Source organism: Salvelinus namaycush, chromosome 19 (assembly GCF_016432855.1).
Source record: "Salvelinus namaycush isolate Seneca chromosome 19, SaNama_1.0, whole genome shotgun sequence".
Classification (NCBI taxonomy): domain Eukaryota; kingdom Metazoa; phylum Chordata; class Actinopteri; order Salmoniformes; family Salmonidae; genus Salvelinus; species Salvelinus namaycush.
The window spans coordinates 27,660,826-27,677,937 of record NC_052325.1 but is presented as its reverse complement, the minus strand read 5'-3'; the positions used below and the strand labels follow the sequence as shown (position 1 = coordinate 27,677,937).

Here is a 17,112-nt window from a genome sequence, read left to right as displayed (position 1 = left end):
CTCGGCTATTGTATAACAGAAAACAGCTGACTGGTTGTCGTCAGGCCCTTTACATAACTAGGCAAGTCAGTTTAGAACAAATTCTTATTTACAATGATGGCCTACCCCGGCCAAACCGGACAACGCTGGGCCAATTGTGCGTCGCCCTATGGGACCAATCATGGCTGGATGTGATACAGCCTGGGTTCAAATCAGGGACTGTAGTGACGCCTCTTGCACTGAGATGCAGTGCCTTAGCCCGCTGCGCCATTCGGGTTTGAAGCAAAGCACCAAAGTATATTGGGTATTTATTTTTATCAAGTAATAACTGCAACTTCTGACCTTGTACTTCTATTGCCAGCTGTAATTTATTTGCTTCTCAGCAGTTTTCTGTATGGTTTGTTTGGTGTTTCTCCTGGACTCTTGGAAAGCTGATCTGTATGGTTTGTTTGGTGTTTCTCCTGGACTCTTGGAAAGCTGATCTGTATGGTTTGTTTGGTATTTCTCCTGGACTCTTGGAAAGCTGATCTGTATGGTTTGTTTGGTGTTTCTCCTGGACTCTTGGAAAGCTGATCTGTATGGTTTGTTTGGTGTTTCTCCTGGACTCTTGGAAAGCTGATCTGTATGGTTTGTTTGGTGTTTCTCCTGGACTCTTGGAAAGCTGATCTGTATGGTTTGTTTGGTGTTTCTCCTGGACTCTTGGAAAGCTGATCTGTATGGTTTGTTTGGTGTTGCTCCTGGACTCTTGGAAAGCTGATCTGTATGGTTTGTTTGGTGTTTCTCCTGGACTCTTGGAAAGCTGATCTGTATGGTTTGTTTGGTGTTGCTCCTGGACTCTTGGAAAGCTGATCTGTATGGTTTGTTTGGTGTTGCTCCTGGACTCTTGGAAAGCTGATCTGTATGATTTGTTTGGTGTTTCTCCTGGACTCTTGGAAAGCTGATCTGTATGGTTTGTTTGGTGTTGCTCCTGGACTCTTGGAAAGCTGATCTGTATGGTTTGTTTGGTGTTTCTCCTGGACTCTTGGAAAGCTGATCTGTATGGTTTGTTTGGTGTTGCTCCTGGACTCTTGGAAAGCTGATCTGTATGGTTTGTTTTGTGTTTCTCCTGGACTCTTGGAAAGCTGATCTGTATGGTTTGTTTGGTGTTTCTCCTGGACTCTTGGAAAGCTGATCTGTATGGTTTGTTTGGTGTTTCTCCTGGACTCTTGGAAAGCTGATCTGTATGGTTTGTTTGGTGTTTCTCCTGGACTCTTGGAAAGCTGATCTGTATGGTTTGTTTGGTGTTGCTCCTGGACTCTTGGAAAGCTGATCTGTATGGTTTGTTTGGTGTTGCTCCTGGACTCTTGGAAAGCTGATCTGTATGGTTTGTTTGGTGTTTCTCCTGGACTCTTGGAAAGCTGATCTGTATAATTTGTTTGGTGTAGCTCCTGGACTCTTTGAAAGCTGATCTGTATGGTTTGTTTGGTGTTGCTCCTGGACTCTTGGAAAGCTGATCTGTATGGTTTGTTTGGTATTGCTCCTGGACTCTTGGAAAGCTGATCTGTATGGTTTGTTTGGTGTTGCTCCTGGACTCTTGGAAAGCTGATCTGTATGGTTTGTTTGGTGTTTCTCCTGGACTCTTGGAAAGCTGATCTGTATGGTTTGTTTGGTGTTTCTCCTGGACTCTTGGAAAGCTGATCTGTATGGTTTGTTTGGTGTTTCTCCTGGACTCTTGGAAAGCTGATCTGTATGGTTTGTTTGGTGTTGCTCCTGGACTCTTGGAAAGCTGATCTGTATGGTTTGTCTGGTGTTGCTCCTGGACTCTTGGAAAGCTGATCTGTATGGTTTGTTTGGTGTTTCTCCTGGACTCTTGGAAAGCTGATCTGTATGGTTTGTTTGGTGTTTCTCCTGGACTCTTGGAAAGCTGATCTGTATGGTTTGTTTGGTGTTTCTCCTGGACTCTTGGAAAGCTGATCTGTATGGTTTGTTTTAGCTGCACTGCAGCATTGGGAATGATAAGAACTCCAGACACTCTTTGTTTCGTATTAATATTCCCCCTATTTAAAGTAGTGATTTATGCTGTGGCTGTGGCATTGCATGCCAAATATTATCCACATAAATGTTCTTCCCTGTCTGCCTCAAAGTGATACAGACTGACAAATTAGGAGATGTGTGTGTGTGAGTGTATGTGTGTGTGTGGTGTTATGATATAATTCACATCAGCTGTCAGGACTACAGATGGTTATGATCAGAGAACGACTGAGAGGCCTCTGACAATTCCCCTAGAAAGAGCATCATCTGTTTTTCATATGGCCGTATGTGTGAAACCATTGACTCCATGGCCTGCTCTTCAACTTACAGTACAGCACTCAGAATAGTCATCTGCCATGATGGAAGTATGGGGAACTGCTGGTTGTGTGCGGGTATGATACTGTGGTGACATGGGACCTGTCAGGCTTCACAGTGTACTGTACAGTAGGTTATCCCTCTCTCAGATGGTACAGCACACTTCTCCTGTTAGTCTTTCAAGTCCTCACAGTCAATGTTTGTCTTAATATTTTTCACATCCCATTATATCAAGTCTATATGTTTATTTCCAGTAAAGTATTTCAAATCAGTGTCAAATTAAAATGAACATGAACATCAATAAACCCCCAAACTCCTCATATTATTTATTGTGCTCCTCAAAATATGAGAGAGAGAGAGAGAGAGAGAGAGAGAGACTCAAAGTGGATTTGACAGGCGTGTAATGATCTCACTGACATCAGTAACCTCCCCAGTCAGCTGGGATTTCCTCCTGCAGCCCTTCTTGGTAATGAATGTTAGCCCTCCTATCACATGTAGAACAACAGAACACAACAGGAGGATGATAACACAACGGTGATGGAGGGAGGGGAGAGAACTAGTGATGTTATGTTTGATACTGGAGGTCAGAGGTATGTGCTGAAATCGCTAAGCAGTTTACGTAAAAGCAGTGGGCCGATGCCTGTATCACTTTATCAGAAGCACGTGATCAATGACGTCCGAATCTTCGTTTCGTCGAACAATCACCTGATTGGTTTGGTATTGGTTTGGTAGTAGACAAAAAGGCTACGCTGTGCACGTTCTAAGGTGTGTGGGACGTCATCTTTAGTAATTTGTCTGCTCTAAATTATTTTGACCAGCATGTGCCACTAGTGTACACTGTATTGACCAAAGCCTCGAGTAATTAAATTATTTTTGACACAATTGGCTGGAAAGCCTGAATGCTTCAGGAAGCTTTCTTTCCCCATCACTAGGGAGAGCAGGGTGGTAACCGAGGTGAGGGAGGAGAAGGGTATTTATTCTTCATTAACCTCCTGTCTCCTGACTGCATGCTCTCTGTTGCCTTGTGATCAGAGCCATGTTCTCTCTCTCAGACATCGCTATACATACTAATACATGTTTTTTATATAGTGCCAAATAAGGGTTCTTTAGCTATTGAAGGGCTCTAAGTGTTATTTGAGCCAGTATTGTTCCACATAGAACCATCTCACTTCCCAAAGATACCTCGAGGGACAATGTAGTGCATTGTCTTCCGACAGATGGCATCATTCTAACCCAATGCCTTACACTTGGCATAAAGTCTGTCCTTGCAATATCATGATGCTTCATCAATGTGCAGTCGAGGTCTAGCTGTTAATAAATTGACTGATTTCTCTCCCAGCACCCCGTCTCTTCATAGAGAACATGTGCTTACAGCACATCACTGTATGATTTATCATGTAGCACCCAGGAGACTCATGTAATTATCCTCCTCTCAGCGCTGCTGTAGCTTCATTTCTCTTGTTTATCACACCATACTCACTTCAAGAGTGAGAGCGGTGCCTGTTTTCCCCTCAGTTGAATATAGTATTCTGGACTAATTTGTCACACCATTCCCAGGACGACTGAACTAAGACATCACCATCCACCAGGAACCAGGGCTGGTGGAAGTACAGATCCATTGTTGGCCCTGTGAGAATCTGAAATCTCTGCAGTCTAGTAGGGTGAGATGTCCAACAGAGATACTGTTCAGAGTGAAGGATTATGTGTGTGTGTGCGTGTGTGTGTTTAAACTAGGATTACAAAAAGACCCAAGAGATCCATTTAGGGACCACGCTAGAGGACTTTAAGTGGGAACCCAAGATGCCAGTTTACAATCCAGAAACAATCAGTAACTCATTCTATGGGTGATATGATCTGCAGTGAAGTTATGAAGTCGGTGGCGAGCCAGAGAAAAATACCTGTTGGTTTAGTTAGAACTGCCAGGCTCCCACTACACCACATGTCTGTCTGTCTGTCTGCCTGTCTGTCCATACTGAAACCTACAGGCCAGTCAAACACACAACATGGTCTCTTTCGAATATTTCAAAATGGTGGCATTTAACTACTTTAGTTATACAGTATGTCACATAAGTTGACATTACTTATACAGTATATCACTATTATGACATACTACTTAGCTTATACAGTTCATTCGGAAGGTATTCAGACCCCTTGACTTTTTCCACATTTTGTTACGTTACACCCTTATTCTAATATGGATTAAATAAACAAATGTCTTCATCAATCTACACACAATGCCCATAATGACGAAGCGAAAACAGGTTTTAAAAACTGAAATACCTTAATTACATAATCATTCAGACTTTGATATGAGACTCGAAATCGAAATTGAAATTGAGCTCAGGTGCATCCTGTTTCCATTGATCATCCTTGAGATGTTTTTACAATTTGATTGAAGTCCACTTGTGGTAAATTCAATTGATTGGACATGATTTGGAAAGGCACACACCTATCTAGATAAGGGCCCACAGTTGACAGTGCGTGTCAGAGCAAAAACCAAGCCATGAGGTTGAAGGAATTATCCGTAGAGTTCCGAGGCAGGATTGCGTCGAGGCACAGATCTGGGGAAGGATACCAAAAAATGTCTGCAGAATTTGTATTTGTATTTATGATGGATCCCCATTAGCTGCTGCCAAAGCACTCTGACAGAGCTCCAGAGTTCCTCTGTGGAGATGGGAGAACCTTCCAGAAGGACAACCATCTCTGCAGCACTCCACCAATCAGGCCTTTATGGTAGAGTGGCCAGACAGAAGCCACTCCTCAGTAAATGACAGTCTGCCTGAAGTTTGCCAAAAGGCACCTAAAAGACTCTCAGATCGTGAAAAACAATATATTCTGGTCTGATGAAACCAAGATTGAACTCTTTGGTCTGAATGCCAAGTATTCACGTCTGGAGGAAACCTGACACCATCCTTACGGTGAAGTATGGTGGTGGTAGCATCATGCTGTGTGGATGATTTTCAGTGGCAGGGACTGGGAGACTAGTCAGGATCAAGGGAAAGATGAATGGAGCAAAGTACAGAGGGATCCTTGATGATAACCTGCTTCAGAGCGCTCAGGACCTCAGACTGGGGGAGAAGGTTCACCTTCCAGCAGGACAACAACCCTAAGCACACAGCCAAGACAATGCAGGGGGGGCTTCGGGACAAGTGTCTGAATGTCCTTGAGTGGCCCAGTCAGAGCCCGGACTTGAACCTGATCGAACATCTCTGGAGAGAGCTGAAAATCGCTGTACAGCGACGCTTCCCATCCACCCTGACAGAGCTTGAGAGGATCTGCAGAGAAGAATGAGAGAAACTCCTCCAAATACAGGTGTGCCAAACTTTATCGTCATACCCAAAACGACTTGAGTCTTTAATCTCTGCCAAAGGTGCTTCGGCGAAGTTCTGAGTAAAGGGTATGAATACTTATGTAAATGTGATATTTCCATTTTTTTGTGATACATTTGTAATAATTTCTAAAAACCTGCTTTTCCTTGTCATTATGGGGAATTGTGTGTCAATATATGAGGGGGGAAAAACAATTTTATCAGTTTTAGAATAAGGCTGTAACGTAACGAAATGTGGAAAAAGTCAAGGGGTCTGAATACTTTGCGAATGCACTGTATGTCACATAGCATCGATGGTTAGGGTGAAAGACAGGTTAATGGTAAGGGTTGTGGTTAGGGTCTGCAACATACACCGGCTTTAAATTGCTTTTGTCGGCTTGGTTTAACCCCAGGTCCTGTGAACATGTTTGAGTTGAACAGACCCAGTGTCAGTGGAGGCCTGCAGGGCTTTAGAAAGCAGAGAGTAGGCCAGGCTTAGACCATAACACAACAAGGGCCCGTTCTCACCAAGTGTGTTTATAGGCCAGTGAATGGACGGTTTTTAAGAGCTTGAGCATCTGAACTGGAAAGCCACCAAGAGTACTGGAACCACTCACCTCTCAGAATGAGAGGACCTTGAATGGTCTGATGACTCACAAGCTTGTTTCCCTTACAAAGTTGTTTTCACAGAGAGAAAAAGTCAATATTCCACAATCAGCAAAAACATTCAAAAGTTGAATGTATTTTGTTTCGATTCATTTTTTTTATTTTTTATCAACATTAAATTACACATTGAGTCATTTTCTGTCTTGGTAATGGCCTGTATCATACAGTGATGTTATTGTTATTGCCATCAACAGATCCCTTCTGTGAAACCATGTTGATTACAATCTGAAAGCATGGGAAGTAGTTTATTGAGAAGTCATTAAAGACAACAACCCAAACACAGTGGGCCCTGGTCAAAAAATAGTGCACTAAATAGGGAATTGGGTGCCAATCTGGGACACAGACAGGATTTCTTGGCAACATTAAAAGTATTCTTCTTTGGCCTCTGTATGCGTGGGGCACCACCATGGTACAGATCTGTATATTTGTCTAGATAAATGATGCACAAAACCAGTGTAGTTCACAGTCAGACAATATGCTCTCAATAGCCTGGCCCCTTTTTCTTTTTTCATACTTGAAAGGGAATCTTTTATTTCCAGAGAGGTAATCATCCTCTGCTGTTTCTAGGAAACGGGTCGTTATCGGGTCGCAAATTAGTCCTTTGGGTACCATCTTTAGAAGTGAGGAATGTTGGATCAGTCTGTCTGAGAGGTTGGCATAGAGCAGGCAGCAGGGCAGCAGAGCATGATGCTTCAGCCCAGCCCTGTCACTGTACCCTCTGGGGCCCCAGCCCTGTCACCGTGCCCTCTGGGGCCCCATCCCTGTCACCGTACCTTCTGGAGCCCCAGCCCTGTCACCATACCCTCTGGGGCCCCAGCCCTGTCACCGTGCCCTCTGGGGACATTGCCCTGTCACCGTACCCTTTGGGGCCCCAGGCCTGTCACCGTGCCCTCTGTGGCACCAGCCCTGCCACCGTACCCTTTGGGGCCCCAGCCCTGTCACCGTGCCCTCGGTGGGCCCCAGCCCTGTCCTCTGGTGCCCTAGTGACGGCAGCAGCCCCCTCCAAGGAGAAGGGCACAGTTAACTCAATACTCTCTCGTAAACCCCTTTTCAATGTCACCACCACTCCCAGCACCTGTAGAGTGTAGATTCTATACTATGTAAAGGCTGGCCAGTCCAGGTTGTTTTGAATGAAGCTGGAGGTAGTGTGTCTCTGAGGAGGGAGTCCCAAAGCAGATATCTCCACTCAGGTCAATCCCGGTAGTTTTAAGTCTTTCCCCCAAGTGTCCTGCCACCTGGAGCATTAAGGCTGGAGGTAGTGTGTCCCTGAGGAGGGAGTCCCAGAACAGGGATCTCCACTCTGGGGCTAGGTCTGACACGTCCAGTCGGATGCAGCTCAAATCAGACCCTTTGGGTTGTGAAGGCGGTACAGTTCCACATAGTACCTATTTTAACTGACCCTGGCTCATTTTAACTTGGTTCATTTTCAATCTTTAAAAACCCCACACAGGTCCCCAAGGGTCCTCTTAAGTACTGTTGTCTATGTGGTGCTATTAAAAATATACTCAAAATATGGTACTGCTTTTACTATAACCCTCTGATGAATATAATGGTTATTGTATAGTCACAGTAACATGATAATGTGTCTCATTATATTGAGCTCTGAGTTGAAGTCTTGGACAGCAAAGATAAGGCTATGTTTGCATCCCAAATGACACCCTATTCCCTATATAGTGCACTACTTTTTACCAGGGCCCAGAGGACCATGGTCAAATGAAGTGCACTATGTAGGGAATATGGCACCATTTGGGATGGAACCTACTGCGTCATCTGAGAGACTTCCAAATGTTCTAAGCCCTCCCTTAGAAATGTCAAACAAAGATTCCCAGAGCTCATGTGAACTCAGATATGCAACTCAGTTGTTGAGAAAGATATGACTTATACAACTAAACTTGCTGTAAAATGTATTTGACCTGTCTTTAGTCCCTTTACGCTTGTACAGTCCATGGTTTTCTTCTCAGAAAAATCTCAATACTGAACACCTATGTGGGTGTTTCTGCTATTGATATACTGCCACTTTTGTCCGAACCTTCTGTCAATATGCCAACATATAGGCTACCAAAACATACTAAAGTCACAGGAAAGAGAGAATCATTTTAGTTCACTACTTCCTAAGGCAAGGTTGTGTTATTGTGACCCAGATAGATCCACCAATCAGGGCCTCTATTTATATGTATCTGCTGTGTGATTGGTCTGGTCCAGTGTGTGTGAGATGGAAGCCATCAGGCCAGTGCCATGGAGAGTGACAGAGGAACAGGTCATATGATTGATAAAGCTACGGGTGGGAACAGCCCTGTTGTTATGCCCCAACCCATTGCCCATGAACTATTTCCGTGGTTTCAAACTACGGTCTAAATGCGGTGTTTGTGACCTATTCACAAAGAGTTTCAGAGTAGGTGTGTAGAAATAGTAGCAGTTTGGCCTTTAAATCATAATAAGTAAGACTACATGGACAGGAGGGACCTGCCCTAGATCAGTACTCCTACTCTGAGACACTTTTTGAATACAAAAAGGTCTGTGGGAGCCTGCTGCTGCTGAGTGTCTGTGTGATAAGTGAGATGGGGAGGCGGTAGTTTTGAGAGGCTGTTGCCAACTCTCACCGTGGCTGCATCTCACTTTCATCCTAAGTGCACCAGATACTCTATATCAGTCTAAATGTCACAGTACACTCTTATAAAAAAGGGTTCCAAAAGGGTTCTTTATGGAGGAATAGGGTTTTACCATGAACCATTTTGATCTGAAGAACCATTTTTGGAAGACAAGGGGTTTTTGTAAGGCAAAAGGTTCTACCTAGATCCTTTAACATCTTAAGAACTGTTTTTGGGTTCTTTAAAAGGAAAGAAGGTTTCTACATGTTCTACATAGAACCATATATCATATTCCCAGCATGCTCTATTGCAGGGTGATTTTCAGAATTGTTTGTTTTAATATCTGTGTTTTTGTATTGATTGGTTAATAAATGTTATGCTACACAAAGATAAATAGCATACATTTTTCTAAACTATACAATCTGTTAGTAGTTGGACTTATTGCGCTCGTTGCTGAGATGGTTGTTCAAGTTTAGATGACTGAGGTAGTCTCAGTATTCATTCTTCCCTACCCTGGCAGTCTTTCTGAATGCAGGTTACGGGTGATAAAAAAAATACACTTGTTGAATATCGTAACTGTGGCTGGATTCCAATAGGAATTCAATATCGCATTGCAAGCTAGTATAATGTGACTTGCAGGCCCTACATAGAGGGTTCTGCAAAGGGTTCTATCTATCAACAAAAACGGTTCCCCTATGGTGACAAACCGAGGAACCCTATATGGTTTTCCTTAGTACCTGTTTAATCCTAAGAGTGTAAATGTAATAACACAGGCAGTTGACAATGTGGAAGAGATACAGTTGTAGTCGGAAGATTACATACACCTTAGCCAAATACATTTAAACTCTGTTTTTCACAATTCCTGACATTTAATCCTAGTAAAAATTCCCTGTCTTAGGTCAGTTAGGATCACCACTTTATTTGAAGAATGTGAAATGTCAGAATAATAGTAGAGAGAAGGATTTATTTCAGCTTTTATTTCTTTCATCACATTCCCAGTGAGTCAGAAGTTTACATACACTCAATTAGTCAAACGTTTCAGGTAGCATTCCACAAGCTTCCCACAATAAGTTGGGTGAATTTTGTCTCATTCTTCCTGACAGAGCTGGTGTAACTGAGTCAGGTTTGTAGGCCTCCTTGCTCGCACACGCTTTTTCAGGTCTGCCCACAAAATTTCTATAGGATTGAGGTCAGGGCTTTGTGATGGCCACTCCAATACCTTGACTTTGTTGTCCTTAAGCCATTGTGCCACAACTTTGGAGGTATGCTTGGGGTCATTGTCCATTTGGAAGACCAATTTGCGACCAAGCTTTAACTTCCTGACTGATGGCTTGAGATGTTGCTTCAATATATCCACATAATTTTTGTACCTCATGATACCATCTATTTTGTGAAGTGCACCAGTCCCTCCTGCAGCAAAGCACCCCCACAATAGGATGCTGCCACCCCCGTGCTTCACAGTTGGGATGGTGTTCTTCGGCTGGCAAGCCTCCCCCTTTTTCCTCCAAACATAACGATGGTCATTATGGCCAAACAGTTCTATTTCTGTTTCATCAGACCAAAGGACGAAAAAAAGTACGATCTTTGTCCCCATGTGCAGTTGCAAACTGTAGTCTGGCTTTTTTATGGCGGTTTTGGAGCAGTAGCTTCTTCCATGCTGAGCGGCCTTTCAGTTTATGTTGATATAGGACTCGTTTCCTCCAGCATCTTCACAAGGTCCTTTGCTGTTGTTCTGGAATTCACTTGCACTTTTTGCACCAAAGTACGTTAATCTCTAGGAGACAGAACGCGTCTCCTTTCTGAGCGGTATGACGACTGCATGGTCCCATGGTGTTTATACTTGCGTACTATTGTTTGTACAGATGAACGTGGTACCTTCAGGCGTTTGGAAATTGCTCCCAAGGATGAACCAGACTTGTGGAGGTCTACAATTGTTTTTCTGAGGTCTTGGCTGATTTCTTTTGATTTTCCCATGATGTCAAGCAAAGAGGCACTGAGTTTGAAGGTAGGCCTTGAAATACATCCACAGGTACACCTCCAATTGACTAAAATGATGTCAATTAGCCTATCAGAAGCTTCTAAAGCCATGACATAATTTTCTGGAATTTTCCAAGCTGTTTAAAGGCACAGTCAACTTAGTGTATGTAAACTTCTGACCCACTGGAATTGTGATACAGTGAATTATACGTGAAATAATCTGTCTGTAAACAATTGTTGGAAACATTACTTGTGTCATGTACAAGTAGATGTCCTAACCGACTTGCTAGAACTATAGTTTGTTATTAACAAGACATTTGTGGAGTGGTTTAAAAACAAGTTTTAATGATTCCATCCTCAGAGTATTTTAACTTCCGACTTCAACTGTAGCTCTCTACAGCTTGTTTATGCAAGGCAAATGTTTACTTTCTGCATCCTCACTAGAGTCATGACGTGAAATATGTGGATATTACAGACCATTATTAGGTGCAACTTGTGTCGCCATTATTTACGATCTCCTACACATCAATGTAGGCTGAGACTCTCCTAGGAGTTTGTCATGTCTTAGCCTACAGAACAAGCCAGTGCTGGGGCTGGCAGTTTGTCAATGGTAGTCAGTCAGAGCTTCAATTAAGTCTCAACACAATAGAATAGTGTAGACTTGGCACTTGGCTCACTCATCTACATTGGCAGAGTGGTATCCTGCAGTTTCTCTTTTGAAGACATAAGAAGAAGGAAGGACTAAAAAGAAGAAAGGAAGAAGAAGGACTAGAAAAGGCCAATAAGCCCACAGTAAAGGCAGGAGAAAGTCCAAGGCTTATCACAGTCTCTCCACTGCAGGCTACATTCTGCTCACTTTGTACTAGAGCTGGCGTTCCCTTGCCCACGTTGTAGGCATATTCATGGGTTGTTTTCTGTACTATTGTGTGTGTGTGTTTTCTTTACAGTATTCTGGCTTTCAGTCAGTTGATCCTGTTTATCAATGCTTTTAACAGCTTGTGTTTTAGGATGATGTGTTATTATAAACCACGTCTATTGCTTTTTAATCCTCCTTTATTATTCACATAATAACAGAGTCCTTCAAACACACTGGAAGGACTTGATTTGATCTCAGATTTAAAACAGATAGGGTATGGTGATGCTCCTCTTATGGGATCTTAGAATTTGTCCCAAATGGCACCCTATTCCCTATATAGTGCACTACTTTTGACCAGAACCCTCTGGTCAAAAAGTAGTGCACTACATGGTGAATAGGGTGCCATTTGGGACGAATCCTAATTCATTTTGCTGAGGGTTGGTTAGTTGGGGGTCTGGGGTTTGGAGACTATGTGTGCCCGCTGAGGCGAGGCATGGATCTGTGTCAATCCCCTGTTGTTTTTAATGAGGCACTAGTCCCGTGGTAAATATTTAAAGTTGTATGCTAGCAGAACCAAAGGCTTCACAGATGCCACGCACTTTCCGGGCTTTGTTGATCAGACGGTCAGCGGAGTTCAATGGTGCTCATTCTTTGGATGGTCTCACACAGACACACACACTAGGAGAGACATACACACACACACTGGGAGAGACATACACACACACACTGGGAGAGACATACACACACACACTGGGAGAGACATACACACACACACTGGGAGAGACATACACACACACACTGGGAGAGACATACACACACGCTGGGAGAGACAAACACACACACACTGGGAGAGACATACACACACACACTGGGAGAGACATACACACACACACACCCTGGGAGAGACATACACACACACTGGGAGAGACATACACACACACACTGGGAGAGACATACACACACACACTGGGAGAGACATACACACACACACTGGGAGAGACATACACACACAGAGAGACATACACACACACACACACACTGGGAGAGACATACACACACACACACTGGGAGAGACTTACACACACACACTGGGAGAGACATACACACACACACTGGGAGAGACATACACACACACACTGGGAGAGACATACACACTCACACTGGGAGAGACACACACACACACACTGGGAGAGACATACACACACACACTGGGAGAGACATACACACACACACTGGGAGAGACATACACACTCACACTGGGAGAGACACACACACACACACTGGGAGAGACATACACACCAGCCCAGATCCTTTCTGCTGCGGCAGGACCAGTGATCCTGACAGTTCTCCTACTTACAGTAAAGACACGTTCCCTCTCTGCCTTCTGTGCCATCGCAGTTCATGAATAAAAAAACAGAGTTTAGTTTAGTCCTTGAAATACTGCAGGATAATGAGAACTGCTTCCCGTGTAGACCTTTAATGGCAGTTTCAAGGACATTGGCTTTGTGTGCTTTCTCAAAAAGTTCAGTGTACACACTGAAAGCTTTAGTTGTTGGCATTGTAAAGTTAGTCAATGTGATTCTGTGCTGTAGGACTTAAGATCCGTCTGAACCATCTAAAATAGAACGATTTGATTGGATTATGTGGTAGAGTATTCATTATTATCAAATGTCTGTCATGGCTGACTTGTTTTACTACTGCTGCTATCTGCACAATATAACAGATCAATAACTGTAATATTTATACTGTCTCAAATTCTCAAACCATTGGTCTTTGACCTAACCCGGTGACATATAGGCTAGTATTAAAGCTGACTGTCAGTTGATATAGAAACCAATGTAGGCCTATAGAATAAGTGGACTCTTTGACACATAATGTAATGGCACAGTTGAGTCGTATTGACGTACTGTTCTCCATACTGTAAGTATTATCCAGTGTTCATCAGCTCATATATGAAGATGAAATATGGATCCACCTTGCTCTTTACAGATTGAGATGCTTGGTGAAGCAGCTGGACAAGGGAGAAGTGAACGTGGTGGACCTGAGGAAGAATATAGAGTATGCAGCCTCTGTTCTAGAGGCAGTCTATATCGATGAAACCAGGTGAGTGCATTTCAAAGAAATTCCATTCCATGCATGACTACATCAAGTATTTTGCACTCTCTGCACGGCTGAAGGTACAGGAAAGAATGGCACAAATACAACTCACACTCAGATTATTATTATTATTCATTATTATGAAGGTACAGGGAAGAACGGCACGAATACAACTCACAGAAAATACAAGTCATATATATAAAACATATTCTGATGATGAAATTCCTTGACAGAATCGAGTGCAGTACTACCAGTGCGGTACTCTTCTGTTTTAGTGCCTTAGCTCAGACAGTTTGGAAAGTGAGGTTTCCAATACAAACAGTGTCTTTGTGTATGCTTATCAAAGCCCTTCAGTTCTCCCTATGTGTCTCAGTTCTCTTTCTGTGTCTCAGTTCTCTCTGTGTCTGGCCCGGTATTCTACTGATTAAGGTTGTCCCTCCAGCCATCAATGACTGGTGTGTGTGTGCGTGTGTGTGCGTGTGCGTGTGTATGCGTATATGTGTGTTGAAGCCAGAGACAGGGAGAGAACGTCAGGGGGGAACGTCTGTCTTCAAATGGGACGACAGATAAACTGAAAGGAGGCTGATCCACTCTGCTTTACTTCTTCAACTCCATGTGGGAAGCTTTCCATCTCTCCATGGAGGAGACTATTAAACTAGATTCTGACTGAGCCCCACACCCTCCTCAGTCTGGGCTGTTGTAGCTGTAGTTGTTTATGCAGACTGCAGTGTGTCAGCTCAGCTGTGTTCTCCAACGATAAGCAGGTGTTTGCGTAGCCTGTAGACTGATCACATGGAGGCATGTTGACAGAGCTCATGTTCAACATCTCTCTCTCCTTGTCCGTCTCTCTCTTTCACTCTCTCTCTCTCTCTACTTCTGTCAGTCTCTCTCGCTCCCTCTCTCTTTCCCTATCTCTCTTTCTACCTCCGTCTTTCCTAATTCCCCCCCTTCCCTCTCTCTCTCTCTCTCTCTCTACCTTGTCTTTCTCTCGCTCTCGCTCTCGCTCTCGCTCTCGCTCTCTTTCTCTCTCTGAGGCCCCAATTCTATCTCCCTCCCTTTAGTATTGGCTCTTCATTAACAAGGCTTTGGTCCTCAGTGCTAGAACTCTCTTCAATCACCACAACACAAGGCATGTTTGCCAGAAAGCACTGCTACAGTTCCAGAAGTTTGATCCAAACAAAATAATGAAGTCGTTCTTTGTGTGCATCCAAAATGGCACCATATTTACTATGTCGTTTATTCTTGTTTTTTACGGTCGTTCAGTTTTACAATTTCAGAATAATTACTTGCAGAAGGAAGTCCTGACCTGCACCCTTATCACCATTCTATACACCTAATTTCCTTACGTTAGTACCTAATCTAATGCTGACACTCTAATTACATCATGAAAAATATCTGCTTCTCTTCTCTTTCATTGGCCACATTTTCATGAAGACTAAAGATCTGTTTTCCAGATAGTAAATCAGCAAGGCTATTTTCCTCAGTTAAACAAGATGACTCACTGTGAGACAGGAAGAAGGGAAACAAAACAAACTGCAATGAAGTCGTTCTTTGTGTGCATCCCAAATGGCACCATATTTACTATGTAGTGCATTACTTGGTCAGTGCCCATAGACTTTGATTGATTCATATTTGTGTAGTAATTTTGTTTCCCATCATAATAAATCATTATTTATTTTCACGGTCGCTCCATATTACAATTTCAGAGTAATTACTTGCAGAAGGAAGTCCTGACCTGCATCCTTATCACGATTGTAGATGCCTCATTTCGTTACGTTAGCATCTAACCTAATGTTGACACTATAATCACATCATGAAAAATATCTGCCTCTCTTTTCCTTCATTGGCCACATTTTCTTTCACACGAAGACTAAAGATCTGTTTTCCAGTTAGTAAATCAGCAAGGCTATTTTCCTCAGTAAAACAAGATGACTCACTGTGAGACAGGAAGAAGGGAAACAAAACAAACTGCAGTGGAAAGAGAACCTGTCAGTTACACTTCATCCAGTTAGAACTCCATTCAGCCTTCAGAAAGACATTTACTGGAGATCACACAGCTCCATACCAGGACAGGTAAACAGACATTTACTGGAGATGACACAGCTCCATACCAGGACAGGTAAACAGACATTTACTGGAGATCACACAGCTCCATACCAGGACAGATAAACTGACATTTACTGGAGATCACACAGCTCCATACCAGGACAGGTAAACAGACATTTACTGGAGATCACACAGCTCCATACCAGGACAGGTAAACAGACATTTACTGGAGATCACACAGCTCCATACCAGAACAGGTAAACAGACATTTACTGGAGATCACACAGCTCCATACCGGGACAGGTAAACAGACATTTACTGGAGATGACACAGCTCCATACCAGGACAGGTAAACGGACATTTACTGGAGATCCCATAGCTCCATACCAGGACAGGTAAACAGACATTTACTGGAGATCACACAGCTCCATACCAGGACAGGTAAACAGACATTTACTGGAGATCACACAGCTCCATACCAGGACAGGTAAACATACATTTACTGGAGATCACACAGCTCCATACCAGGATAGGTAAACAGACATTTACTGGAGATCACACAGCTCCATACCGGGACAGGTAAACAGACATTTACTGGAGATCACACAGCTCCATACCAGGACAGGTAAACAGACATTTACTGGAGATCACACAGCTCCATACCAGGACAGGTAAACAGACATTTACTGGAGATCACACAGCTCCATACCAGAACAGGTAAACAGACATTTACTGGAGATCACACAGCTCCATACCAGGACAGGTAAACTGACATTTACTGGAGATCACACAGCTCCATACCAGGACAGGTAAACAGACATTTACTGGAGATCACACAGCTCCATACCAGAACAGGTAAACAGACATTTACTGGAGATCACACAGCTCCATACCAGGACAGGTAAACAGACATTTACTGGAGATCACACAGCTCCATACCAGAACAGGTAAACAGACATTTACTGGAGATCACACAGCTCCATACCAGGACAGGTAAACAGACATTTACTGGAGATGACACAGCTCCATACCAGGACAGGTAAACGGACATTTACTGGAGATCACACAGCTCCATACCAGGACAGGTAAACGGACATTTGCTGAAGATCACACAGCTCCATACCAGGACAGGTAAACGGACATTTACTGGAGATCACACAGCTCCATACCAGGACAGGTAAACGGACATTTACTGGAGATCACACAGCTCCATACCAGGACAGGTAAACGGACATTTGCTGAAGATCACACAGCTCCATACCAGGACAGGT

At 43.4% G+C, this 17,112-nt stretch overlaps 1 protein-coding gene across 1 annotated transcript in view; it reads left to right on the top strand.

Annotated features, from left to right (window-relative positions):
• LOC120063783 (calcium/calmodulin-dependent 3',5'-cyclic nucleotide phosphodiesterase 1A-like) overlaps positions 1–17,112 on the top strand; it is a 52,594-nt gene that overhangs the window by 8,318 nt on the left and 27,164 nt on the right. Inside the window, exon 2 of the mRNA XM_039014081.1 lies at positions 13,688–13,801. Within this exon, the coding sequence (XP_038870009.1) occupies positions 13,688–13,801 (114 nt within the window). The remainder of the gene's footprint in view (positions 1–13,687; positions 13,802–17,112) is intronic.